At 39.6% G+C, this 27,995-nt stretch overlaps 1 protein-coding gene across 1 annotated transcript; it reads left to right on the top strand.

The window, feature by feature from the left end:
• Positions 1-27,428, top strand: slc45a2 (solute carrier family 45 member 2). The gene is made up of 7 exons (XM_030742949.1): positions 1-701; positions 3,206-3,382; positions 20,195-20,562; positions 21,715-21,858; positions 23,509-23,632; positions 24,009-24,214; positions 27,157-27,428. Exons 1-7 carry the CDS (start codon positions 230-232, stop codon positions 27,376-27,378), a joined length of 1,713 nt encoding a protein of 570 aa, XP_030598809.1. The 5' UTR covers positions 1-229; the 3' UTR covers positions 27,379-27,428.
• The last annotated feature ends 567 nt before the right edge of the window (positions 27,429-27,995 follow it).

Raw genomic sequence — 27,995 nt, 5'->3', positions numbered from 1 at the left:
CACATGAAAAGTAAAGCTGCATGGAGCCTGAATTCTTTGCTTAGCCATGCAGTAGTGAAGAGGATTAGCTCAAGCTGAGCACCAGTTTTGGCATTCATTTAGCCATCATTTGGCTGACTGAGAGAGACTCTACCAAAAGCTACCTCCTTGCCTCTCCATCTAAATCTCCTCTTCACTCCCTTTCTGCTCTCCTTTTCTCCTTCTGTCCTTTTTTTCCCCCTTTTCAATTATGACTCTGTTATCAGAGGATCAGTCTGCGAGGCCCCAGCCCTGCCGGGTCTCTGAGCCTGGCAAACACATCCACACTTCTTTACGTCAGTACTCAACAGATTGCAGTGGCTCCAAAGTGGACTACGCAGACAGCGTGGAAGGCTCTGTGTTTGCAGCTGTGGAGCCTCCCAGGCGCTCTCGGGGCCGCCTTATCCTCCACGGCCTGGTCATGTTTGGAAGGGAATTCTGCTATGCCGTGGAAGCAGCTTTTGTCACACCGGTGCTTCTGAGCGTGGGCTTGCCCCGCAGTCTGTATAGCATAGTGTGGCTGATCAGCCCCATCTTGGGCTTCCTGCTCCAACCCATCATCGGCTCAGCCAGCGACTATTGCCGCTCATCGTGGGGCCGGCGGAGGCCTTACATCCTGGCACTGGGCATTCTGATGCTTGTGGGAATCACCCTGTTCCTTAATGGAGATGCTGTCATCTCAGGTAAGAGATGGGTGGGAAAATGTGAGGGTGAGGAAGTCAGACAGCAGAAGAGTGGAGGCAGTGTGATATCTGTAATCTTGTTATGTCAGAAAATACTTTGAGGCCACACTGGCTTTGAGTCAGATTTGTTATCATGCCCCTCTCCTGTGGCTCCCGCTTTGGATTTACACTAGGTGATAGACACTCTCTCTGCCTTTAAGATTAGGCTTGAAACTTTCCTTAAAAGCTTATAGTTACTGCGGGATCAGGTGATCCTGAACGATCCCTTAGTTATGCTGCACAAGGTTGAGGCTGCTGGGGGGCTTTCTAGATGCACTGAGCATTTCTTCTTCACTCATCTCTTTTCACTCCCTGTGTGTTTATGCAAAACTACTGCATTGAATCATTAGTTATAAAACCCTCTCTCTCTCATTTAGTGTGCCTTTTGTCCTGTCTCTCGCTGCTCTGCTCTCTTTCCCCTCACCCCCATCTGATCATGGCAGATGACCACCCCTCACTAAGCTTGTTTCTGCTGAAGGTTTCTTCCTGTTAAAAGGGCGTTTTTCCTTCCCACTGTCACCAGGTGCTTGCTTACAGGGGGTCCTGTCATTATCAGGGTTTCTTTATAATATTGCAGGGTCTTTACCTTAGAGTATAAAGCACCTTGAGGTGACTGTTTGTTGTGAATTGGCTCTTTATAAATAATAAAATTGATTTGAATTGAACGGAACTGGAGCCTCAAAAGCTTATGAGGAAGTTTTGACCTATCTGTAAGACTTTTAAAGACTCTGAGTCCAGATCTGATCGGTTTCCACTTGTTCACAGAATCAGGGGACAGAGTGACACATTCACCATGGCAACAAAGGTCCAGAGATGCTCCTGTGCTCACTTTTTAGTAACATAAGTAAATGAAAATGCATCTTTATAGTAGTTTGCCGGGGAAAAAACTCAGTTAACGGTGACTTGTTTCATGAGAGCCCATCAGACTCCAGGCAGAAACACAAAAGAATCTGTGATTATAAAAAGTAATATTTGGTTGGGTAATAAGCATTTTCTTTGAAAACCAGAAACATCGCCTGATTCACTGCTGCCAGTGACAGCGGGCGCGCTATTGTTCAACATCCCACGGGATCATTGAGAGGTTAAGTACACATTTGATCACAACTGAAGCCACTCTGGTTTTTTATGCATCATCCTATTCCCTCAAATGATTGTTCTTGATGGGAAAATAATGACAGCACCCCTCTACAAATATGTAACAATGTCAGGTGTGAGTGATGGTTCAGAGGTCTGTTTTATAATGAAATATGGAACACAGTGTGTATGTACAGGCGTATTTGGAATTTGTGGGCTGCAAATTTAAAGTGCAGCAGTCAGCCTGAACTGTTCCCTGAATGTGATTATTGGGTCTGGTGGTTCCTTTGCCGGGACATCGGCTATCAAAAAGCAGTTAAAATAGATGCAGCGTCATTGTGGAGAGTTTTAATGAAAGGCTGAATAACATCATTGTCACAAGTCATTGTTAGGAGTTTCTTTTTACCTTGTAATTTAGGATTTTGTTTTGGCAGAAATAAAAAAAAAAGAAAAAAAAATGTTTTTCTTCATCATCCTCCAAAGTGCCCAAGGTGGTTGATTTTGGCCTGCAGCTGTGGAGTGGTAAAAGAATTTTTTTTTTTTTTTTTTATGTTTTCAGGCACAACTAACAAAAATAGACAAATAAATAGCCATTGAATTAAGGGGTAAGGCTCCTGGCTCTCTTATAGTCCTCATATGAACTATAAAGTATGTCTTCTGACGTGGGCCGGATAAGCTGATTATCTTTCCATGTTCCTCGAGGCCATAGTAAATGCCAAAGCAGTCCTGTGACATAATGTTTTCTATTGTTGGAGCTGCTCTCTTCTTAAATATGAGCAACCTCATAGCAGTCAGCACTTCTCAGAGTTTCTCTTTCAGTTTTTAAATACATATATAGTTTTTTCTTCCTTGGAATTTAGAAAAAAAATTTCTTTAAGTTTCATGAAGACATTTCACCTACATTCAGTTTTTTTTTTTTGTCACTTCAAACTTTTGTAAAGAGGTAGCAATTAAAATTCCTTCCAGCACCTAGTTCTTAATAAAATAATGTACCTGTCCTTCAAAACACACTCATATCTCTGAATGAAATCATAAAAATCATCTTTAATAACTTCTAATTACATTTCCTTTTGTGATATGGTTTGACATCATTCTAACCTCTGAAAGAACAGCCTAATGTTCAAACAGTCAGGTTTAAAATATAATTGCTATAGCGTCAAATATAATAGGTTTTCTTTGACAAACAAAGCTTTTTTTTTTGTATTATTCTTAAGGACCTTTCAATGTGCTTTGCCTCTGAGATTCTTTCTTATGATGTGTATCAAGCCTAATTAAACTAGCAAATTTACACATAAAGCTCCTTAATGTACTGATTATATGGCCAGCATATTGTTATTTTAATCTTTCTTTGTGATACTTGCTGATTGCTGAGGTGTGCTGTCGTTTTCCAGCACTCGTCAGCGACAGATCACTGAGGAGCACATGGGCCATTGTGGTGGTAATGTTTGGAGTCGTGCTCTTTGACTTTGCTGCAGACTTCATTGATGGACCCATCAAGGCCTACCTGTTTGACGTGTGTTCACATCAAGACAAGGAAAGAGGTCTGCACTACCATGCTCTCCTCACAGGTATGTAGCAAAGAGCATGAACACAAACACACCATGGTTCTTGCTTCAGTACTCACTGCTCTTGTGTTTTTTGTAGGCTTATTTATGCTGGTTTCTTTGGGGATTGGGTCACACATGCCTTTTAATGGATTTGGGCATTAGGCAAGAATTTTGCCTGCAGTGTCTAGAAGAGCAACTCACACGGATGTTTTAAGGAAGTAGAGCTACTTCTGGTGTGACTGAGTGGGTGGAAACACACATACAGTATGGAGGGAGTGTAAAAGTTTCAGTGAACCGTGCTGCCGTCTGTGTGTTGTGTGTGGGTGAGACTTACAGATGCAGCCACCGAAAATTTCCGGCCGATCCGTGACGCGACCTTGGCCGGTCCTTGGCCGATTCGTGGCCGAACCTCGGCCTAAACGCGATCCCCCGCTAATGACGTAGGAATTCCGGCCACTGGTGGGAACGCCCCTAAGCAGCATTTGGGGAAAATGGTGGTAATGTCTTGTTTATCCACCAGGAGGAGCAGTAATAGTGGAAGCGCATTCATTTACAGCCCGCTGTATACTGTACCAAGGATCCTCACATCATTGAACTGTAATTGTAAGCGGAACTGTCCATTAAAAACAATAGAAAGATGAGAGTAAAGCGGTCATTATAGTGGAGCAGTGAGTATTGTCTGGAGGGACGGGCTGGACTTGAAGTTCAGCCCGTGACCTCGGACAGGCTGTGAGCGAAACTGGGTAAAAAAATAAATATAATAATTCTGATCACCAGCCGGTTTGGCCTGGGAATGACCTGGGAAGCCTAATCCTCTCATCAGTGTCACATTGTTCTTCCAAGTCTTCACAATGTTAAGCTTTTTGTTTGTTTATATTTTCCCTTTTATTTTATAATCAAAACTGCGACCAAAATGACTCCTTCTCAAACTAATAATACCGGCAGTCGTCATTGTATGCTGAGCTAGGGTTAGGGTTAGTAATTGCATAATAAGTGGATTATTTACTTCTTTGACTCTCCTCCACCTGCTTCATCAAACCTCAGCAGTAACATATATGAAGGCAGCAGCTGACACAGTAACAGTGAGCGCAGCGCACTGTGCAGTCTAAACTCTGCTCTGATTAATTATAGGAATGTACAGCGAGTCAATCAGGATTGTGAAACGTCAGCTGCAGACCCCTCAGTCTCCATCATCAGATCAATGCCCGGTTCATTTTCCATTTTATAAACAATACTTTAGAGGTTTTCGTGAAGTCACACTGTGACAGTGACGTGCATTAGTGTGTGTGTGTCATCAGTGGCTATAAAAGGCCTTTTCTTAAAGGATAAAGTGGTGTTTGAGCCACAGTTACGGCGGAGCGGCGGCTCCTTGAAATGGGACGCAGCCTTCCTGCGGCAGACAGCTAGCAGCAGGAACCGGACGCGCCAGGTTAGCCTAATAAGCTACTGAGGCGTCCATGACAACCACCATAGCAACAGCCTTTTAAGACCGTTTTAAAAACATCCTCAGAGTTCAAACTAACAAAAATATATGATTTGAAACAATTACAGCTGCAGAGCTGTGGCGGCTTCTTTAAACGTTGTTTACATAGATGATCATGAATGATACGATGTAGCTAGCAGTGTAGCTAGCAGTGAATGAGGTGACGTCATTGTGTGCGCATTTCACAGCTGTCTGTCTCAGTCTGTTGTTGATATTACTCCAATTAACATGTGTTTACTTTCTCTGGACCATCTCAGGTCCACCGTTACAATTTCAGCCTACAAAATGATTTAAATATGAACATACACTCTAACATCAGTGCGCTTTATGAAGTCCAATCCTTAAAATAAATATTATGTTTGTAAACATTCATGTCTCTGAAATAAGTACAGATGTTCATGTTTGTCATTACCATTTTATTTGTTTAGAGAATTGTGAACTTCACATTGTGTATCTAATCAGTCTCAGCAACCTTCAGTCAGAGACTGAGACTGGATCACAGCTTTAACCTCTGCAGAGTCACAGACAGACACAAACCTTCCAAATCACACACAAGCAGCCCAGTCTCATCATTTTTGGATGCCTCTACTGTACACTACACTGTGATCAATATACTAAAAATTATAAATGAAAAGATAACATTCACATAAAGCTGTTTGAAAGTAAAATTTATAGGTACTTTCCAATAATATTTTTAAGGATCTCTGTCAGAGACCAGACAGAGCCATGACTCTCAAGAACCAGAGACTGAAACATGGAAAAAAAAAAAAATCCCTATGAGAAATAAATGTGTAACAGTAAATATTTTGTCCAGTGGAAAATAATCGTTTTGAAACAAAAGCTTGGGATATCATCAAACCAGAAAAATAGAACTCATTTTTTTCTTTAATAACACACCTTAGCATGCAGTAATATGACACATTTCCAAACAACAATACATAGATTTTGTTCAATGTTTTGATTGTGGCAGTGAAAACACATGTTGCTGTGTGAGTGTGACTGGCAGCCTGTGCACTGAGACCATGAAGCCCACTTCTCTGAAGCAGCTTCTTCTTCTTCTTGGCATCAAAACAGAGGTGGGAGAAATCTACCAAAAGGAGAAAGAACATCTGAGGTGAAACCAGTCAGGACAAATGATTAAATTATATATAGTAGTTCAATACAGCCTCTCAGGTAGCTTTGTGTTGATTTCAGCTCACTGCTCCTGTCTGTGGACCCGTGGTTTTTATGTTTGTAACCACTTAACTTCCATTCATCTATTTAACTCAGGGAGGAGAAATGTCAGGTTGGTGCAGGCTGGTGAGTTTAGGAGGGAGGTGCGTTTGGTTCTCTGTTGTCATTATCTGAAAGATTTGGTTCACCCTGTGGCTGGGCTGTATCTGGGGTTACGTTGGACCTGTCACACTTAGCAGGTTTCCCAGGTTGGTGTTTATGGTTTAGAACTTCTAGCTCTGGAGCAGCATCTGTGGCTGTGTAGGGTCCCGTTGGTTTTTGCTGTTTCTCCAGATCTGCGTTGGAAATTAGGTTATTGATCTCAGTGCATTCCTAAACAGGCTGAACAAGGTTATATATCGTCACCCTCCTAAAAAAATGGTCAAAGACATTTTTTTTATTTTATTTTTGTCTAAATTAAATTTTCAACATTCGGTTCAGTTTTTTGTGTTTTCTGAAAAGCCTGAAAAAAATCAAGGGAGGGTGACGACATGTTTCATGGCTAAATAACATAACTGCTGCAGTCTGATGGTGTCAGCAAGATCTGAAGCAGTGGGTGACGAGGAAGAGGAGGAATACAACAATTTGAAGAGATCCCTCAGTCTACAGTCAGCACAATGGCTACATTAGTGGCTGTTTGAGTTTCCTTCCATCTGCTGTGAACCTGAAGCACGGAGAACACAAAACATCTCTTCCAAATCTGGGATCACAATTACAAATATGTTCTTATTAAAGGTGAAATATGTGTTGTGACCTGGTTTTTATACACCTGGCGACCCTGGGTCATCATTGGTAACCCATCCCCACCCCCACACCCATCCCACACACATTCCGATCTACTGGCCCCGTGTACATAACAAAAGGTGGCCTAATGAGATGTAAACTGCCATTTGGAGGCGCTTGGTAGAAAAAGGAGTAGTGTGAAAATGCTGGTAGTTCTAGTGGTCCAAGTTGTTCACCCACTCTACTCTAAGTCTCAGAGTGGGCTTGGTTTGTGGCCTGAACTTGAGTTCAAGCTTCTCCAAACTCCACTGGTGTTGATCTGCAGTAGCTGGTCCTCCATCTTCTTTCTGTAGGTGTGTTTTCCATCCCTGATTTTCCTTCTGAGATCCTTCTGCACAGCTCTCAGCTCCTCCTTATTTCATGATCTAAAGGCTCTCTTCTTCTCCTTCAGGAGAGCCTTTGTTTCAGAGCCACAGTTATGTACAACAAGTAATACTCAAGTGAATGTTAAACATGTATTAAAAGAAAAATGATTCAGCTCAGCTCACAAGAAACTGCTGGATACTATTCTGGAAATGCCTAATGAATACAAGGCCACTGTGAGCAATGACAAACCTTTAAACATGATAATCAAAAAGTACACATTAAGTATCATTGCTCACCTTTATTTATGAGAATGTCACTTCTCAAAATGATTGCATGCTGTCAGCTCTCATGGGTGAAGTTTGGCTTTGAGGGTTGGAGAAGAAGCTTTCCAGCACCTTTGGATTTCCAATTCAGTTCTGAAAGAGCAAAGACACAAACTACAATGATGTATGAAGCGGAAATGTTTGATTGTTGCTGCAGCACAAAACAGGTTTATAAACTGGTAGCTGATATAGCCTGAAGTATTAAAGATGAACCTCCTCTTCCACAAAAAAAAAAAAAAAAAAGATTTAGTGCTTCTTATTGCTGTTCTCAAATCTGCTCCCTCCACTGATAAACAGCAACAATGTAAAACATATTAATGAATCAGTAACAAAATTATGGTGTTGAAAGTAAGTAGCCTGATGCTTCTAGATTAGTGACTCCAAAGCAGGCTGAGTCAAAACCTGAGATGGAGACTGGGTTTGTTTAAAGCTGAGGACAGTGACTCAGTCCCTGCTCACTGACAGGATTTCCAGAGTCTGGAAGCTTCTCCATGATGGGTAATACACTGTAAGTTTCAGCTCATTCTCAGGTGCTGGCAGGTTTCATGGATCCCCAGGTTTGTCACAGAGGATTAAAGGCAGCCAGACTTTCAGTTTTATGTGTATAGCGCCAAATCACAACAGTCACCTCAAGGCTCTTTCCACAGAAGAGCTGAAGGCTCTGCATCCCATTCTACTCTTAAGTATCATAGGAACCACAAGTAAGCCAGCAGTCTGAAGTATAAACAGACTGCTCTTTGTTTAAATAGTGAATATAAGAAACTTGCTAATATAAGGTTTGTTTACAGTGAATATAAAGAAATCACGGGAACCTCCCCAGCAGCCTAGGCCTATAGCAACATAACTAAGAGAGGCTTCAGGGTCACCTGATCCAGCAACTGTGTTCAGACCAGTATCATTTTATTTTACATTGTGATAACCCTGGGTCAGTTCAGTGCAGATTAAATGAAGCACTGTACTCGCAGATATTGAATATGGATGCAGTGAAGCTCATCAGGATATTTATTTGGAATCTGTGGCTGAAAATAATCATTTTACTTAACTAGTAAGTCCAGAAGCTCATATTTCTGTCATAACATTGTTTAATAGTGAACGCTTTCCTACGATATCCGCTAACATTTGCACAAAAGACGGCAAAACCCGCAATAATCTCTACAAATGCATCTCAGAGTTGGGATATCAGCGCTCTCTTACACCACATTAATCTAATTTCAAGTGCTTATTGAACTCACTGCCTTAATAATATCACTATAAAAACGCTGTCCATTGAAATCCTCTTACCTGAACACTGCAGCATCCGCCGGAAGTCAGCGAGCATGGCTTCTGTAGTCCTTCTTCTGTAGTCCTTCTTTGTCAGTGATCCTCCGTTAGAACGATAACTATCTTCTCGACTGACTACGAGGTGCAGACGGCCCTTGCTGGCCCATATTTAGAGGCCTGAAAACCGCTAATAAAGTCAGTAATTACCTGATAACATCCGAAGCGGGTGAACGAATGCAATTTACCTGGACAGCAACGGGAATACGCGTGACCGTGGTCACGGCCGATGGGGTGATGGGTACTGTAGTTCATTTATTTATTCATCGTTGGTTCATGGATTTAACACAGAAGAAAAAACGGCTTCAGACCACGGAACTCACAGAAAAAATTGGACACCGAATATAGCACTAACCATAAACACGTAAATATAAATTTAGACCTAAAAAGCCCCACAAATGTCATCGTTACAACCATAAGCAGCACCCCACATTAAATGAAACAAGGAGAAATTCATGTCAAAAGGAAAAGTGGCGCTTAAGGATCGCAATTAAAGGCATAATTCAGCTTCTGAGCTTCCGGTTCAAAAGAAAAGGGGGGAAAAAAGGGGGACAGGGCCAAAAAAAAAAAACAAAAAAAAACTATACTGCAGCTTAGAAGCCGTGCTCAGAGGCACGAACTTTATCCCACTGCATTTCAGGCAGAATAGAAGTCGTGCCGAGTAACACGAAAAAAAGAGGGAATTCGTGTTCATGAGCACGAATCAATAGATTAAATTTCGTGACTACTGCACGAACTGCCGTGAGACCGGGTTGGCTCAGCGCAGCACCGCTTCTTTTTTAACCTACTGTATTTATTTACTTATTTAGTTAAAAGATGAAGTGAAACAAAGGAATCTTTTGGTGATTCGCAATGGAAATGTGTGAAAGGTCATACTGACAAAAATTTTAGGCATCTATTTTAGGTTTTCAAAACTTGATACTTCACCAAAACTTTTTTGAATCACAGAACTCAACATTTTTGTTAAGAAGGCGCCACCTTTTGGTGACAGTCTACAATTGAGGGAAAGGGGTGTGTTCATGCTGGAAAGTAGATACGCCCAGGAGAAGGAGGGGGACTTCCAGCCCGACGACAGCCAGACGTCGGCCAGCTGGGGGCTGGACTTCAGCTGGCCGACGTCTGGCTGGATGCGGCAACTTTAGGTGGCTGCATCTGTATGTTTGTTTTTTGACTAAAGAGTAAGGGTATGCAAAAATGAGTTCACTTGGGAATAGTTGGATAAATTGAGAAATGTACTTATTTGTTTTCTTACTTAGTAAGTTAAATGAGAATTTCAATGCCCCTCTCATGTCTGTAACAATGACAGTTAGCTGAGGTTAGAGTGAAGCATCAATATTATCAACCAACTGATATCGGTGGGGTGATGATATTGGCTATTATTAGCTATTTGCCAATATGTCGATAGCAGCAAATAATTTTCATTTATCTACTGATACATAAAAATTTAAAAAGTATAGAATAGACCAGAGAAACACCCTTAAACCATGTTATGAGTGCTGGCCGTTGTCCAGCAGAAGGCCATCTTTAACTTCAGTGGTGGTAGCCCAAACACAGAGCAAAAAGAAAGTCAGCACACTAGAGAAGCTCCTGGAAGAAAATTTATTAACAAAGCCTCGAGGAAGTAAGGTTTGTTTGGTAGCCCAAACACAACCATCAGAGTGTAAACAAGTAACATATGACTTATTCTGAGAATAAAAGAAGTTTTTTTTTGTTTTTGTTTTTACCTCCATTGTCATATTATCTTAATAAGTACTTATAAATAACTACACATAACAAATGTTAGGAAAATCTGTTTGTTTTGTGTGCCTGAAGAAAAAAATATCGGTCTATATATCAGATTTTTAAATCACCAAAAATTGGTCTGAAAACTCCTGAATCAGTCAGGCTCTTTTGAATATACCTGAATATATCTCAAAGTAACAAAATCCTACACCTGTAAAACTCTCCAAATATATTGTGCTTTGTTGTTTGGATAGTGTGTAGATCTCTCTGTTTTTTTTTTAAAGAATTGCTTGACCAGGTATAGTGATACATTATAATATAAGCTAATCATAAGATTTTTAAAATTTGTAACTGAATAATGTTCACGTTAGCTTAAAGATGAAAAACAAAGTAATGCAAATTATTAATACTATTATAAGGAAAATATAAGTATTAACAAAAGATTAAATAATTGCATGTGTATATGAATGGAGTTGATCAGCTGTAGTCTGTTGATGTTTTTGAGCTCTCTGCCATGGTTTTACAGTGAACGGAAAAAGAAAATTTTAATTTTTTAAACTTTTATTTAAATACAACTTCAGATAAACAACAACACATGATATATTACTCTATGCCAATATTTAACAAAAACTAAGCCAAAATGCCGAAGCGGTGTGTGAAAAACTAAGTGCAACCCATGATTCAATAGCTTGTGTAACCACTTTCTGGCCCGTTCGTTTTTTACAGCATCGCTTCAGTTCATTGAGGTTTTCAGGTGATCTTTTATTGATTTGCTGCTGTGCTTGGGATCATTGTATTATTGATGAAGCTTTAGCTGTCAGACAGATGGCATCATATTTGACTCTAGAATACTTTGGTATACAGAGGAGTTCATGTTTTACTCAATGACTGTAAGGGTTCCAAGGCCTTTGGCCCTTTTTTTGCCCTATGGCTCCAAAAGAAGTCCAAATCCTCACCCCTCCACCTCTGTGCTTGACAGTTGGTATGTACATGTAGTGTTTGCACTGATATGCTGTGTTTGGTTTGCTTGGTTGTGTCGTTGTGCATTATGGCCAGACATCTCCACTTTGGACTCCTTTGTCCAAAGGAAATTGTTCGAGAAGTCTTGTAGTCTGCTCAGATGCAACTTTGTGAACCTAAGCTCTGATTCAAGGTTCTTTTTTAGAGAGAAAAGATTTTCTCCTTGCTGCATTCCCAAACAAGCCATACTTGCTTATTCATTCTCTTCCACTTATCCTGTTCAGGGTTGCGGGGTGGGTGGTGGGGGTTGGAGCCTATTGCCAGCCTGCTGCAGGGCCCACACAGAGAGACAGACAACCATTTACACTTGTGGGCAATTTAGAGTGACCAATTAACCTAACCCCGGTAACTGCATGTCTTTGGACTGTGAGAGGAAATCCACACACACACGGGGAGAACATGCAAGCTCCACACAGAGAGGCCAAGGTGGAATCAAACCCAGATGTCATTCTAGCTGTGAGGCAGTAGTGCTAACCACCATGCCACCGTGCTGCCCATGCTTGTTCAATCTTTCTTTTCCAGATTGATGGGTAGCAACAATTGGTGATGTTGTGCCGCCTTGGCATTATCTTATTACACACCAGAATGCTCTAAATCAGCAAACTGGCAAAATTCTGTTTTTACAGAGGTGCAGTTTTGCACACACTGCTTCTGCATTTCAGCTTACTTTCTGTTGACAAGGTGTAATGTCAGTGTATTGTCTCTCTTCTCTTTCCCCTCACCCCAACTGGCTGCTGGAGGTTTCTTCCTGTAAAAAAGGAGTTTTTCCTTCCCACTGTTGCCCAATGCTTGGTGATAGGGGGGGTCCTGTTATTGTTGGGGTTTCTTTTTAATATTGTATATAATATTGATCTTATGAATAAAACGGAATTAAACTGTATTTACCTAATTATAACACCAGCTAAGGACAGAAGGATTTTTAAAAAATTATGTCCAGATATGTAAAACATCATCATTGAGAGAGGGTGTGCTTTCTTTTTCAAATGACTGCATGCTTTTGGTTCATGCAGTTGTTTTCAGAGAAAAAGCTTTAATGGGCTCATTGCTTCTCAGTATCAAATGGCAGACAAACAAAGGAAGCAACAAGCTGGTGAACATAATGGAGCATCTAGCTGCTAAAAAACTGGATGGTGGAGACCAAAGCCATTCAAATGTGAGGGACTGTTGCATTTTAACATTGTTGTTGGAATTATCAGACACACACAAAAATCACTCATTGAATAAATGTTAATGATTATGTTGCTGTGTCAGTGCCAAATGCATAAATAATCACCTGCTCGCTAATGAGTTAAGAGAAAAGGATAATATGTCGGTGATGTTTGTTCCTGTTTATTGTTCCAGTTCATTAGGCTGAAGGACTGCTGAGACCATGCCACAACTACACCTATATTAATGGTCACAGTGGGCACAGTGATCACCTAAAGGGTCCTCACCCAAACTTTATAATTCTCTGAAATGTAGCCAACCAAAAAGAATAAAATTCATCCTTTTCTTTCTGTATTTCACACATTGCAATAACCTGTGCCATATGTTCAAACAGTCTTCTGATCTCAGTTGTAATATTAGGATAACTTAATATAGCCAGCTGCTTCTTTGTCTAATTAATCTCTCTGGGATTTACAGAGTAGGTTTAGCTCAATCTTCCCTGCTGAATTTATTTGACTTTGTGCAGTTTGTGAGTTTTGGGACATAAATCCTCTTGTCTAAGGCCAGATCATGGAATTGCATAGAAGCTTTTGTGCGAGCGCTTTCCTGCCTTTGAGAACTTCGCCCACTCGATGCCATTCCAGTACTTTTTGTCCTGCACTTAACTTTCAAGTCACGGACAAATGAAATAGATTCTCCCTTTGTGTGATCAATACGGTCGAGCAGGATCACACCACAAAAAGTTCTCAGGGACAAATTGGATGTAGCATGACATCAACCAACGCATCGGTTTCATTTATAGATTTCCATTTACTTCCGGATGATTTCTGAGGTGACCATTAAACATAGTTTAGGTGGACAAGGCTGCATGTTGTGTTTATGATATCCTGGATGATCACAGATCAGTTTTTCAGGATGGTATATTGTAATTTCCATCTCTTTGAGAGCCAGTGGAACATTTATGAATGAACAGAGGGGGGGGGGGCAAACAACAGCAACATTTCATTTTTCCATATTTTCTATATTTTCCACATATAGCTGCTCCTCATGCAATACTGAATTCTTTGACATTTCCATGATTTTTAATGTTTTAATGCACTTTTTCTTCAAATTCTAATATACATTTAAAAATAACTGCTTAAACCTTCGTGAGTGCTTAGACCAAAATGTGGGCCACTTGAAGATTAATGAAAAAGCAAAATGTAGTTTCGTGCGCAGGGTTTATATATTCAATGTATGAACTTTGACTTCAAAAACCTTTTTCCCATTTAATTTCCATTTCTAGCATTTCTGCAAGCTAGCGTACAATTTTTTTTTAGCTTATACCTTGAATTTCAAATATATTCCATTTTGATTTCTGTAATATTTTCACTTTATGTGAGTTCAACTGAAAAGCCATGTGATATTTTGATATCATCTTTTTCTTCCCGATCCACGGATAAAGCATCATAAACTTAAGGAATATTTTCAAATGAGTCCACAAAGAAAGACAAACAGGATCAGGCAAAATTTCACTCGTGAACAAAAAGTGGGGCAATATGATGCTTGTGTGTGTTCAGCTCAAATGTCAGCAGGCACCGGGTGGTGTGAGCATTCGAGTTAGGCAGTAATCCAGCCGTGAGCTAGTCATGTGTTGCAGTCATGGGTCTTAGCTGAGAGAGACAGAAGCCAGGCGCATGACTACCACGGTGGGTATGTGAAGTTTAGTGCTGTTACTGAATACTGTTAGTGGGCAAGGACAAATTTGCACTTTAAGACATAATTTACTGAAAACATAAAGGTTTTTAGGGCTGTAATTGATGTCAGGAAAGGAACTTCAGCTGTAAGCTTTTGTTTGCAGTAGTGCTTTTTAAAGTTGTCAAATGAAGTTGCTAGTACCCCCAGGAGTACTTTGGTGTGCTGGAAAGGGTATGGAAGTTTTTTGTTAGTGTTTTTGTTTGTGTTTTCATTTTTGTTTTGTTTGTTTGCTTGTTTTTTTATTTAATGGTCATTCAAAAAAAAAAAAAAAAAAAGTTAGTCCTGTGTCCTGATTCCTGATTTGAACTCATCTCTGCATCCTGCCTCACATTGTTTTCCAGTTATTGCGTTCACAAGATTTTCAGAAAAACTTGAACTGTAACCCAATTATGGTTATGGCAAAAATAAATGTGATAATCAGCATTCTTGTTTTCATTGTAACTGTTGTGAAAACCTCACTCCTTTTCTTTGCCGGTTTCTTCTCAAACATAATTATGATCTCTGTGAGTGGAAACTCTTGTTTCCAATATTTAAGGAAGGATTAACGGATTTGTCATTGAAATGCAGCAACAGCACTGAAACTATAGACAAAGAACACAATTGCACGAGGCCTTTTTTTTCTGCAGTGACAAAGAAAAATAATGAAAAAGACCTTAGAAAGAGTTTCATCATCGCAGAGAATCACAAAGACTCTCAGTCTCGATACATTTTAAATGCAGTTCAGTTTCAGAGTCAGTTCAATACATCTAAGATGTTTTGATGCTCTGCCATATATTTATAGATGGGTGTGAATTGTTGCATGTAAGTGTTTTTCAGTCACGGTTTTGTTGCTCAGTCCTTTGATGTACTTGCTTTGTGTTGCTTTGTGTTGATGGGGGGTGTTTGTCCTAAAACAACTTCACAATGGGATGACTTATCCACTGGTTTACATTATTTCTATAAATCTATAAGCTTTATGGGGTACCAGAACAATCAGCCTCGAGTGAAAGAGAAATAAACTCTTTTTTTCTTGAACCGCAAAATGTTGCAGCATCAATCTTCACGTCACACAGAAATAAGTGAAGCATGACTCCTGAAGTGGTTATCACTGGACCTGCCAGTGACTAAAATGTAGAAAAATAGCCTCGATTCAAGTGAGCAACTATAGAAGACTGAGAGGAATGTAGCTGCAACAGTTAATTATCAAATCAGTCAGTCACAAAAACAATCAAGTATTTTTAAAACCCCAATTCCCCCCCCCAAAAAAGCTGGGATGCTACATAAAATGTAAACAAATTCAGAATGAAATGATTTCCAAATCTCACAAACCAATATTTTATTAACAATAGGACATAGAAAACATATTAAACATATTATGTTTGAAGTGAAACATTTTTAATTTGATGGCAGCAACAGGTCTCAAAAAAGTTGGGAGAATTGGGGAAGTTGAAAGGCTGGAAAAGTAAGTGGAGGAGGAATGACTAAAGTTTCTCGGAAGTGAAGATGGGGGCAGAAGTTCACCGGTCTGCAAAAAAACCCCCATGCATCTACAAACTGTGGATCAAGTTCAAAATCATGTTACTTGATGTAAAACTGAAGAATTTTAATATCTCATCATCTACAGTACATAATATCACCAAAATATTCTGGGAGTCTGGAATGACTCCTTTTTCTCCTTGCATATTCCAGCTAGACAATGTTAAACTACATACTGCATCTATTACTACAGCATGGCTGCACAGTAGGAGAGCCCGGGTACTGAACTGGCCTGCCTGCAGTGCAGACCTTTCACCAACTATAAAACATTTGGTGGGTCATGAAATGAAAAATACGACAAAGAAGATCCAGGACTGTTGAGCAGCTGTAATCCTCTGTTGGACAAGAATAGGACAATATTCCTCTCCCAAAAGTCCAGCAGCTGCTCTGCTCGGTTTCCAGATGTTTACAGACAGAAGCTCATACACAATGGTAAACACGGCCCTTTTCTGAGACATGTCGTTGCAGCAAATTCAAAATGAGTCATTGTTTTTCTTTAAATTGTATATTTCCTCAGTTTATACATTTGTTTCCTATTTTCCAGTTTGAATGAAATGTGGGTTTGTGAAATTTGTGACTCGTTGCATTTTGTTTTGATTTGCCTTTTACACAGCGTTCCAATATTTTTTGGAACTGGGGTTGTATTTCTGTCTTTGCAATATTTAATGTTATTTGGTTGACAGACACAAAGATTGTGTGTGTGTGTGTGTGTGTGTGTGTGTGTGTGTGTGTGTGTGTGTGTGTGTGTGTGTGTGTGTGTGTATCCACAGTTCAGCACAAATATGACTGACAGAAGAAGACAGCTGTCTCCACTTGGCAAAATGCTCAGTAATGAAGTAGTCCATCTCAAATGGCTGCGTTATTAATCAAAGACTGATGTGATATGCCTGACCTGTGTTGTGTGCAAGTAATGATTCTCTTCACTTCACTATCCATTAATAGTGACAAACAGGCTAAATCGGGATTCCTGATCGGCCATATCCATTGCCTGGATATTGACCTTAAAGTAATCTCATCTGTCACCATTTCTGAATCTTAGAATAATTTACTGCTTTGTGCTCTGTGTCACCCAAGATCATTTCCTAATGATATTAAATCTGCAGCACTACAGTAACATACAGAGGTGGCAAAATACAGATACAAAGTAGAAGTACAGACACTTGTGTAAGGAATAATCTGGCAAAAGCTGAAGGACTGACTCAAATTTTTTTACTCAATTAAAAACGAAAAGAAAAAAACACTCTGAAATGTACTTTTGTGTGACGCTAACTGAAACAGATTAATGTAAAAAAATAATATTAATTCCGAGGAATACAGACTTTATTTCAGCCTTAAAGACTAAAATAAGACGAATCCGGCAGGTTTGAGGACGGTGGTAGTGGTGCATCCCGGGAAAAAGGATTACTTAGAAATAATTCATATTCTATTGTGAGCTCCAGTAGATTTTGTGTAGATGCTGTAATCAGCTGAGCTGTACTGCCTCAGCTCAGAGATTCACAGCTCCTGTTGATATATATATATATATATATATATATATATATGTATATATATATATCTATATATATATATATATGTATAATATATATATGTATATATATATATGTATTCTATATCTGTGTATAGTATCTATATCTATCTATACTTATATCTCTATCTCTCTCTATCCTCTATCTCTCTCTCTCTATATCTCTCTATCTCTCTCTATCTCTATATCTATATATCTCTCTCTCTATCTCTCTCTCTCTCTCTCTCTCTCTCTCGCTCTCTCTCTCTGTATGTATCTGTATATGTATATCTATATATATATATATATATATATATATATATATGTATATGTATATATATGTATAGGAGCCCTGATGGCTGATTTCCAACCCCTCTGCAGCACAAAGCTGGTATAAAGCTGGAATTCAGTGACTGAATCTAATGAGCATCACCAGCTTAAATTTCTCTTGATCCCTGCTACCCTTGATGTAACCTCACTCTCTGCACCAATCCAAAAGTGCATCACTCTAAATTTCACCACAGTAATGCAGTTTTTTCATGTAACCTCTGAATAACACAAAGTTAGTGCACTTAATGTTGGTTTGCAGGACGTTTCACAACATGAAAAAACAAAACAAATTATAATTTCAGCCCAACATTTTGTGTAGAGCGAAAAATCTGTTCAGAAACCTCCAAAGTAAGGACATTACATTTAAGCTTTGAATTTCCAGTCTATCATATGTCACTGAGCTGTTGTTGCCTTTAAATATAATTTCTCCTCCTCCTCCTCCCCTGTCTCCTGTCCTTCTTACATCTTTCTCCAGTGCTGAGTGAACTTACCTCTCTGCCAGGGAAATACAGCAGCTATCACATACATTGTGTGGTTGTTGACATTTATTGAGCTGTTTGAAAGCTGCATTTAAAATTACCTGCTACTTAAAAAACTGTTTCTCCCTTTGTGCTCACTCCTCTTCTGTAGAGCTGGATGCTGAAGTACCGTGATCATAAAACACTGTTCCTGATCGTTCTGGCCCACTTTAACTGCTGAGTAGAGAACTGTAAATGATTTTTTAAATTATTATTATTTTTTTTGCCTATTTGGATGCACCAATAGGATTTTATTTGTAATTGTTCCCTCCATTTAGGTTCAAATCAGTTTGACATCTGGAAGAACAATGAGGTGAAATAACTCCCCTATAAAGACAGTTAAACCCAAAGCAAAGAGTCTGTTTTGAAAAATAAGGATTAGAAATTATAGATATGTTTGCTAAAATGTAGGGAGTAAAAGTAAAAAGTTGTCTGAAAATAAATGTAGATACCCCAAAATTCTACTTAAGTACAGTAACAAAGTATTTGTACTTTATTACTTCTCATCTCTGACAATATACAATATATTCCTGTTCAATTATATGTATTCAAAGGTGCTTGTCCAGTGGTGTGCACCAGTAAAAGTTGTACAAGTACACTATCTCACTAGTACTTCTCTTCATTTGTAGCACATTTGACTACTTCTCCAAGCAAAATTCCTTTGGTTGGAGGATTTTTGTGGGTTGTGTTTCATGTGCTTCCCATTTCAAATCCCGTCTGAACAGTTCAGTGGGACTTAAATCTGGGCCTTAACTGGGCCAAAATCTTGCATTTTGAGCGATTCTTTGGTGGATTTGACCTGCTCTGGATCATTACGCTGAAAGGTCCACTTCCAGTTCAACACTTTCCAACAGACGGTTTCTAATCATCTTCAGCTCTTCAGTTTTTGATTTGATGCAAAGTTATATAGTTGAACCAAACACTGCAAACAGGCCAGCCCCTCGGACACTGAAGCAACCACGAACCTGAACATTTACTGTTACTGGTTGCTGACATGCGTACCATTACCTTAGCCAAACACACAGTCAAGTGATTAGTCCACTCAAAGCACATTATTCCAAAAGGCCTGGAGTTTGTATGTTCAATGACATATTCATTGGTGGTCTTACTAAAATGTTCTTTTTGGACAGCAAAGGGTTTTTCCTTGCACCCTTTCCATAGAGGTCAAATTTAAGCCGTCTGTTCCTTTCATACCCACAGATGTAAGAATTACCTGTCGATCCTGGGATGATTTTTGGATACTCATTGTCCTCTTTTTGTATAAAACTGAATGTTCCCGATTTGAATTTGGATAAACTGGTTTGAAATGTACAACTCTCGTAGATAATAATCAACAACAATCCTGTTTTTTCTCTGCTTTTTAGCTTGAGTAAAAGATCAGATAGAGCTTTTTAGAGCTTCACATGATGTCACAACACAGTTCAACACCAAAGAGAACAGAAGACCCTGGATGCCAGAGGTTATAATAAGACTCCACTGCTTACATGACAAAATGTATCAGATAATAATGTAAAAACAGCTGATGTGAAAGGGGTTTGCCAGAGATTTTACTTTACAATGCTTCAGAGTGAGCTTTATCTTACTGCTTAGCTCTCCTGTCAAAGGTATCATGGAGTCATTTATCGAAGATACTTCAGCATTAAGAAGAGCTTAAAGCTGACTCTCAAAGACCATCAGTGCAAACAACTGTTGGCTAACTGCTTTGCCATATCCATTTAAAAGAATCCTGCCCCCAAGTGGCTAAGAATAGTTATTTCATCTATTACCACTCTACTTGCCATGAGCACTGCTGCATATAATTAATACACTTCCCAAAGAGAACTCATACATTTGTTTCCTCTCACTGCTCTCAGCCGTGCTTCTAGAAGAATTCTTAGATCTGCAGATTGTTTTAATCTTTGCTTCTCTCTACGTCAGGCCTGGGAGGAGCATGTGGTTACCTGGTGGGAGCTATGGATTGGGGCCATTCCGTGATGGGTCAGCTCCTTGGATCTGAGTACCAGGTCATCTATTTCTTCTCAGCACTGACCTGGGGCATCTTCCTCACTGTGCACCTCTTCAGTATTCCAGAGCAACCTCTCGGCAAGGCCCCATCTGCATCTGATTTCTCATCATCAAGTGCTCTTCACCTACTGGGCTCTCACAGCAGTGGTTATGGAGCGCTGGTTAAGGAGCCTGTCTCTCCTGTAGCCCCTGCACCTGCTACAGATCTCAGGCCCAGGTCTTTCTCAGCTCTGGGAGAAGCCAATTCAGTGACCTCAAGCGCCAAACAGCCAAACAAGGAGGTGTGTGATGTGCATAAAAAGTCTTTCAGGGTGCTGTTACTTTCCTGGATTTCCGTAAGTGAAATACTGAGTACAGAGACCGAATAAAAGTAGTCCAAATTTGAAGTTGCTATGGAGTGTTTTGAGCTTCAAATGGTTAGTCAGGATATGCTCTGCAGATGAAATATTGAAACATCCCAACAGTATTTATTCATTGACTTGTTGAAAGACTATTGATACACCTGACATCTTGCTATTCCTGCTTTACTGACTTTTTAATCTCTGTAATACGTGAATATCAGTAGGTATTAGTATTTGGTTTGTCCCCCTTTTGCATCATGACAGCAGCCCAACAGCTGGCATTAGTTTGTATAAATCCTGACATACTGCGTAATCCCAGCATGATCTGAGGATTCCAGAGAGGTTGCCCAAAAGGCCACTAAGATGCAGGAATACCTCGATATCTGAATCCTTCAAGTGCCCCCATAAATATATAGTAAGGCTGACATTAACACGTTAACATGTTATAACTTACTGCATTTAAAGTATATCCAGGCTTTCCAAAGACTTTCCATATTTACATAATTGACCGATGCAATCTGAGAATTTCAGAGAGATCGGTCTCATCATCCTGCTCAGACTCACTTTTACAGATTTAATTGAAAGATGTTTGATTAATTATTGCTGAAATGTCAAACTTTTGCCTGATTAATCCTCTTCATTCTTTTGTTGATTCAGCTTTCCATTGTTGTTTTGCAGAGTGATATTTTAAGTGTATTTGGGATTTTTCCCCCCTCATTATGTTAGAAAGGTAAAAAGAACGGCTCCACATATCTGCTATACTAGAAAACTAATAAGAGATCAATTTTCCAAAGAGCATATTTGTTTTTTTTCTTTCTTTTCAAGTCTTATCACTAATCCTAAAACCAACTCCTTAATAGGAGTGCCTCATGCTCCTACTAAGGAGCGTGCATTCAATCTAATTATGGCCCTTTATGGAGCATGCATGTTTTTTTAATTGTAGACTCTTTTGAAGTGTTGCCATTCATGGGCTCAAACACCACTAGCACTGAAACATCAGCAGACTAATGAGCACTCTAAGAGGATTTTTTTTTTCCTGTCAGTGGTTTAGCTGCTGGCGCTGATGTCTGTGATGTTTTTGTGTATCTGCAGGACCAGAAGAAGATGACGTTCAGGTTGCTGATAAAAGCTATTGTCAATATGCCGAGTCACTACCGCTGCCTGTGTGTCAGTCACCTGCTGGGATGGACCGCGTTTCTCTGCAATATGCTCTTCTTTACCGATTTTATGGGACAGGTATTGATTTGCATGTGTCTGCATGTGGGCTTTTAAGAATTTCAAAAAGTAACCAATCAATGTTCTTAATTAAAAAGCTAAGCCATTTGCGACTGTGTGAAGGTCACAATTTTACCATCACTGCTCCCTTTGTTTCACATCTTTCTGTCAGATTCATTTTTAGACCTTTAATAAAGGTTTGTTGGATCAGTTTGTGTCCCTCTCCTACGCATCTGTCTCGTGAAATAAATGAGAAAAAGTCTGTTTTTTTCTACCACCTTGAGTTTAGTATCGCAGTTATCACCATCATAGTGTTTTGGATGAGAGGGTGGAATGCTAAAATAGCAGCTGTTGCTCGACAGCTGCAGCCATAAGCTGTACCTATAAAACTTCAGAGCAGATGTCCTGAGCTGGATGTTAGTACAATTAACCGCAAAGCAAGCCGTGTTATATTTACACTTAAAATGCTATAAAAGCCACACAAAAATCAAGAGGTCTCCTTCAGTTAGCTGAGCTGACTTCTAGAAATGTCCAGCACCCACCTTTATAGATTTAAAAAAGATGGACGTAGCTACGGTGACATCACTCACTAGTTTCTGTGGTCCTGTTTTGAAAGTCTTGAACTCTTCAGGAAAATGTTTACTCTCAGAGATCAAGACCGCAACCACAGCTATCATCATCAGGTGATATGTTATGGAAGTTGAAGGCATTTCCGCATTGGTTTCATTTTTTCAAACTGGAAGCGTTGTCTGTGTTTTACACTGTCTGTATATCTCCTTTTTTTTTATGTCAGACTGTGTGCAGTGTTATTGTTTGTAGGCTTCTGATTGGTCAACAAGTCAAACATTTGGGGTTAAATCAGCACCTGTTGCTTTGTTTTTTTAATGTGAACTGTGATGTTTTTCAGGAAACAAAAAAAAAAAAAATCCTTGTTTTCTGGGTGTCTGTGAACTAGGGCTTGATTACACCCCCACACACACCCCCACACACACTTAATTAACATGGAATTATCTTATTTTCTCATTTGGTTTGTTTTGCTTGGTTTAAGTACATCACTTTTCGTCTTTAAGAGAGGTAATCAACCGATTAAATGAAAATTTAATTCGTTTTTGTTTTTGCATTTGACTTCCATTCAAATGAGGCACGGTTATAAATGTAAAGCAATAACATCAGAGACACAGTGCAACACACAACGGCATGTATCTGCATTCAAGCCCCACAAAGCTTGCTTTTTGTGTGGAGGCAGATGGAAGGAGAAGGGATGTGTAGTGAGTTGTCGTGTGCAGTCTTCTGTTGACATGTGCCATAATGATGAATGCTTCACAGTGTGAATGCTGATCAAAGGATGCTCTTCACACCATGATGCTGCCTCGCTTCATTAAACACAGATGCACCAACTTATCTAAAATTGCAGGCTTATTCCTTATCAGGGATAAGAAATGCATAGTCAGGCTCCCTGCTCAGACAGGGCTACTGGCAATTACATAAAGAAAATAAAAGATAAAAGCGTGATTTAAAAAGGAGGTGGCCACTATCTAATCTAATCTAATCTAATCCACGTTACTGAAGCTTTATGTTCTGGTTTCCTCAGCTTTTCATGACATTTTATGTCCTGGGAATAGTGCTATACATTCTCATTCTCTTCTTTAGCAACTGTCCTCTTCTTTTCAGATTGTATACAAGGGGAATCCATACGCCAATCACAGCTCTGCTGCCTATGCCACATATGAGAGGGGAGTCGAAGTTGGCTGCTGGGGATTGTGCATCAATGCAGTGTCCTCGGCTCTCTACTCATGTAAGTGGCTGTGCTGCTTGAGGAATAAGTTATGTGAGAGAGTAGGAGGGGCAGGCGGAAATGGATAACAGTTAATTAATGCAATTAATGCTTTTGCACTGGGATTGCAGGGTGCTCTCTCAGCACGCTTTTGCAAAGGCATGCTAAGCTGTGTTATTTTGAACACTGTGTCATTGTTAGTTGTTGAGAAGGGGCTCTTGGCTTCTAGGAATTAAAACATGGCCTATCCAATTACATGCACAGGTTTTTGTTTTTTTAGTAAATGTACTGTACACTAATCTAACGGTCACATAATTATCTTTCCTGACTCAGTATACCTCATGCTTTTTTTGTTGATTCTTGAGTAATTGTAACCATATAATTGTGTGTCTTTCAGATGTCCAGCGATTCCTCCTCTCATATATCGGGCTAAAAGGATTATATTTTATGGGTTACTTTGTGTTTGGCTTGGGCACCAGCCTGATTGGCCTTTTCCCCAACATCGTAGCAACGCTCGTCCTCTGCAGCGTGTTTGGCGTCATGTCCAGCACACTGTACACCATCCCATTCAACCTGATAGCAGAGTATCAACGTGAAGAGGAGGTAATAGACTGGCAGAAGAAACACAAGTTGCATATTGCACATCATAATTTATACTTCTAATATTAATTTTACTGAACCAGGAAAAGCCCGTGTAAAACATGCTAATTCCTTACAGCTATTAAAAATGAACTCAACCCTGAGAGCTTTGATGTGTGCGGGAATTTCGATCCCTCCTAGATTTATGAGGGAGAAATCGTGCATTTGCAGAACTGTAAACAAAGCATCCAAGCATTACGACAGCATTTATTAATGAGACCCCTGTGGCCAATCAGACAAAACAGAAACGCTGCAGTTTACTGGAAAATAATAACCCCACTCTACCAAAGAATAATCTTCTTTTGTCCTTTTTTCAATAGTAAACAGTATATCTTTGGGTTTGGGTGAGGCAACAAATGAAGCCGTAATGTGTCTTTCTGTGAAATTGTAACAGGCACAAATTTGTTGACAAGCAATTAATCAAGAAAATTAACTGCAGATTATAATTAAAGGAATCTAAAATGAATTAATCTGTGCCCTCTCACACCTTTAATCATGATTCAGATCGACATTTGAGGCTAAGACGAATTATTGCAGTACTGCGTAAAGGTCCACCCCTTATTTCTTTACATTTTGGTAGGAAAATGTGAAATACAGTAGGTGCAGCAGTTTACTGAAACACACAAACATACATACAGCACATAAGGCCAAAACAGAGCTTGTGCAATTCTTATAAGCTTGAAAGTCAATAATGATCACCTTTATTCTTCAACATGGCCTGAACTCTCTGAGGAAACTTTCTTGTCATTTCTTTAAGTCGTCTTCAGGAATAGTTCTGCGGGTTTTCTGAAGGACTTCTTTGCATGGTGACGGCATTTTGTTCCATTCTCTGTCAAGATGACCTCACAACGCCTCAATAACGTTGAGGTGTGAGGAAGTCAGTTCTTGACTAATAGTGTTTTATTGTGTGTTTTCCTATCCAGGCCATTCTTTTACTGCAGTGTGTTTGGGATTTTGTTGCTGATAAATGAAGGTTCTGCCAATAAGATGCTTTCCAGATGGGATTGCTCAGTGGATCAAAATCTGGTGATATATTTTGCTTTCATAATAATTCCATCAGGTTTGACAAGATCCCCAACATCACTGGATGAAAAGCAAACCATGACAAAGCCTCCACTGTGTTTTACAGACGGCTGTTATACTCCCCTGCACATAGTGATGATTTGATTTGAACGCAAAATTTCAGATTTTGATTCATCACCTCCTCAGACCTGTTGCCGCTGATTTTCACTCCGGCTGCTGTGTAATTTGGCATACCTCAGCCTTTTCTCCCTCTTTCCTTCTTTAAGGGTTAGCTTCTTGACAGCCACCCTTCAACTAAGTCTATTTCTGATAAGGCTTCATCAAACAGTAGATGGATCAGCTGAAGGACCAGATGCATCTCTCAGGCCATGTATCAGGTCTTTGCTGGATTTTGTCCTATTTCTTAAGGACATGACTTTCAGAGCGTCTTTCTCTGCTGCTATTGGTAGTTTTTGTTTAAACCTGCCACTTCTTCCTTTTTCCTCCACTTGTCCATTTTCCTCAGATTTTTTGCACAGCACACAGAGAAGTTTGCTGCTGATGTCTCTTTGAGAATCACCTTGTTAGTGAAAAAATACTTTTATGCTTGTCAAACTGTGTTGGCATTTTTCATCAATTCAACTGAAGAACAAGTGATGTGCTTTTGTGATAGCAACAAAGTGTCAAAAAATACAGTTTAAAATTGGTCCTTTCTAAGTCTTATCCTTGAATAATTCATAGTTCATAGGTCAGTGATGGACAGAAAACAAATGAAAAGTCAGTGAGTGTCCAGACCTCCAGAAAGCCTGGAGAACTAGTGCTCAAGACCACTTCAAAATTACAAGCTGGCCCGGTTCCTTGGATGCAAAAAAAAAATCAGGGGTGACTCGAGACTTTTTCAGAGCACTTTACTTCCTTAAAGTTGAGGGATTTACAAAAGACAGATAAAGAATGAGACACTTTAAAGCCTCCCCAAAGTCCTGACTATTAATCTCATAATCCAGCTGGGTCTACTCCTTCTTGTGGCTTTCTGTAACAGTATTTAAAGTCTGACCCCAAACCAGAGATATTCATGGGGGATCTCCAGAACCACAGAAGGCATTATTTATTCATTAATATTGTCACGTGTAGAACTAAAGACTGATTATCTCAGTCTAATACCAGGGTACTCTAGGGGCCTACATATTAAAAATAAGGAAGTAATCATTTAAATATATTAGAATAGAATAGAAATGGTTGGTTAAGTACATAGGTGCTTGGATTTTACTGTAAATCTGAAATTACGTTGTTACATCACAGTTTATCGTACTCACAATACTGGTGGCTGCTCTTTAACACAAGAGTTTACCAGTTATACAAGCTAATTTTAAAATTAAAATTCACTGTTCAGGTTAAAAACTTCTTTTAACTATCAGAAGTGTGCAGCAGAAAACAAGAGAAAACAACAGAGGGTCTGATATTGAGTGTCAGTTTAAGCTTTCTGGACAAAGGTGACCACAATTAGAGATCACAATAATTTTTTAATGCCGGTTATAGTATTGCTGCAGCATTCTCAGACAAGTTTATATACTTCATCAACAAAACATAAATGTCAATGTCAGAAATCAATTGGTTTTATTTTCTGTCATGGTCAGTCAATACCTCATTAAACTGGAGCAGGTGAGAGCACGATGGAATTCAACTTGCACATTAAGAAGAAACTGAAAAAAAATACTAGCTTTATGAAGTAGTTTCTTAATATTCTCAGAGCTGTCTGTTTGCTCAGCTGTGTGTTTAGGGTTTTTTTTTTTTGGCACAGCCTCTCTGATAAAACTGAAATTGATGTCTTCACATATTGCTCTCTTGTTTTCCCCTCCCACTCATCCTCCTCTTCTCGAATAACATGCAGCCTCCTGTGCTTTCAGGAACAACTGAAGCAGCACGGAAGCAATAAAAGTCCTCGAGGCACGGGGATGGACTGCGCCGCCCTCACTTGCATGGTCCAGCTGGCTCAGATCATCGTGGGCTTGGGGCTCGGTGCTCTGGTCAACGCGGCTGGAAGCGTGATAGTGGTGGTCCTCTCAGCCTCAACCATGTCTCTGATAGGCTGCATCTTCATCGTCCTCTTCATCAGATATGTGGAATGATTCTGCTTAAATACAGTTTTTAATGATATTGTTTTAATAAATAAAGATTCTTCATTATATCATTATAACATCTCCAATTTTTATTTTAATAATTATAATTATATCGTTTTTTTTATGTTTCTCTGCTCTGATGGATCCTAAAAATGGTCCTTTTGGCTGACACAGAAACTGATATTTTCTTTAGCTTTTGTCTTATGGCACTACAGGCCAAAGATTTAAGACTGTAATCCAGGGATCCTCAAGTCCAGGCCTCGAGGGCCAGTGTCCTACAACTTTGAGTCAAATATAGAAGTCATTAGCAGGACTCTGGAGACCTTGACTACATACTGAGGAGGTAATTCAGCCATTTGATTCAGGTGTGTTGGATCAGGGACACATCTAACACCTGCAGGACACCGGCCCTCGAGGCCTGGACTTGAGGATCCCTGCTGTAATCAGTATCCATAAATGGGGCTTGGTGAGGATTTAGATACCACACTACATGTACATAACCCGCTACAGCTATTGATGCTGTTTGGTAATTAAGTGATACAGTTACAGTGATAAAGTTTGTCCAGTGTTCACCAGAATTGACTCAGATCGTCTTCAGGCCAAGCCTCACAGAAGTTATTGGTTGG

This window comes from Archocentrus centrarchus, chromosome 12 (assembly GCF_007364275.1).
Source record: "Archocentrus centrarchus isolate MPI-CPG fArcCen1 chromosome 12, fArcCen1, whole genome shotgun sequence".
Lineage (NCBI taxonomy): Eukaryota > Metazoa > Chordata > Actinopteri > Cichliformes > Cichlidae > Archocentrus > Archocentrus centrarchus.
This window is presented reverse-complemented; position numbering and strand designations above follow the sequence as displayed.

Coding starts and splice junctions, on each gene's coding strand:
- slc45a2 (XM_030742949.1), top strand. CDS start 230: ATGACTCTGTTATCAGAGGATCAGTCTGCGAGGCCCCAGCCCTGCCGG. Junction 3,383..20,194: donor CTACCATGCTCTCCTCACAG/GTATGTAGCAAA, acceptor TCTCTACGTCAG/GCCTGGGAGGAGCATGTGGT. Junction 20,563..21,714: donor CCAAACAGCCAAACAAGGAG/GTGTGTGATGTG, acceptor GTGTATCTGCAG/GACCAGAAGAAGATGACGTT.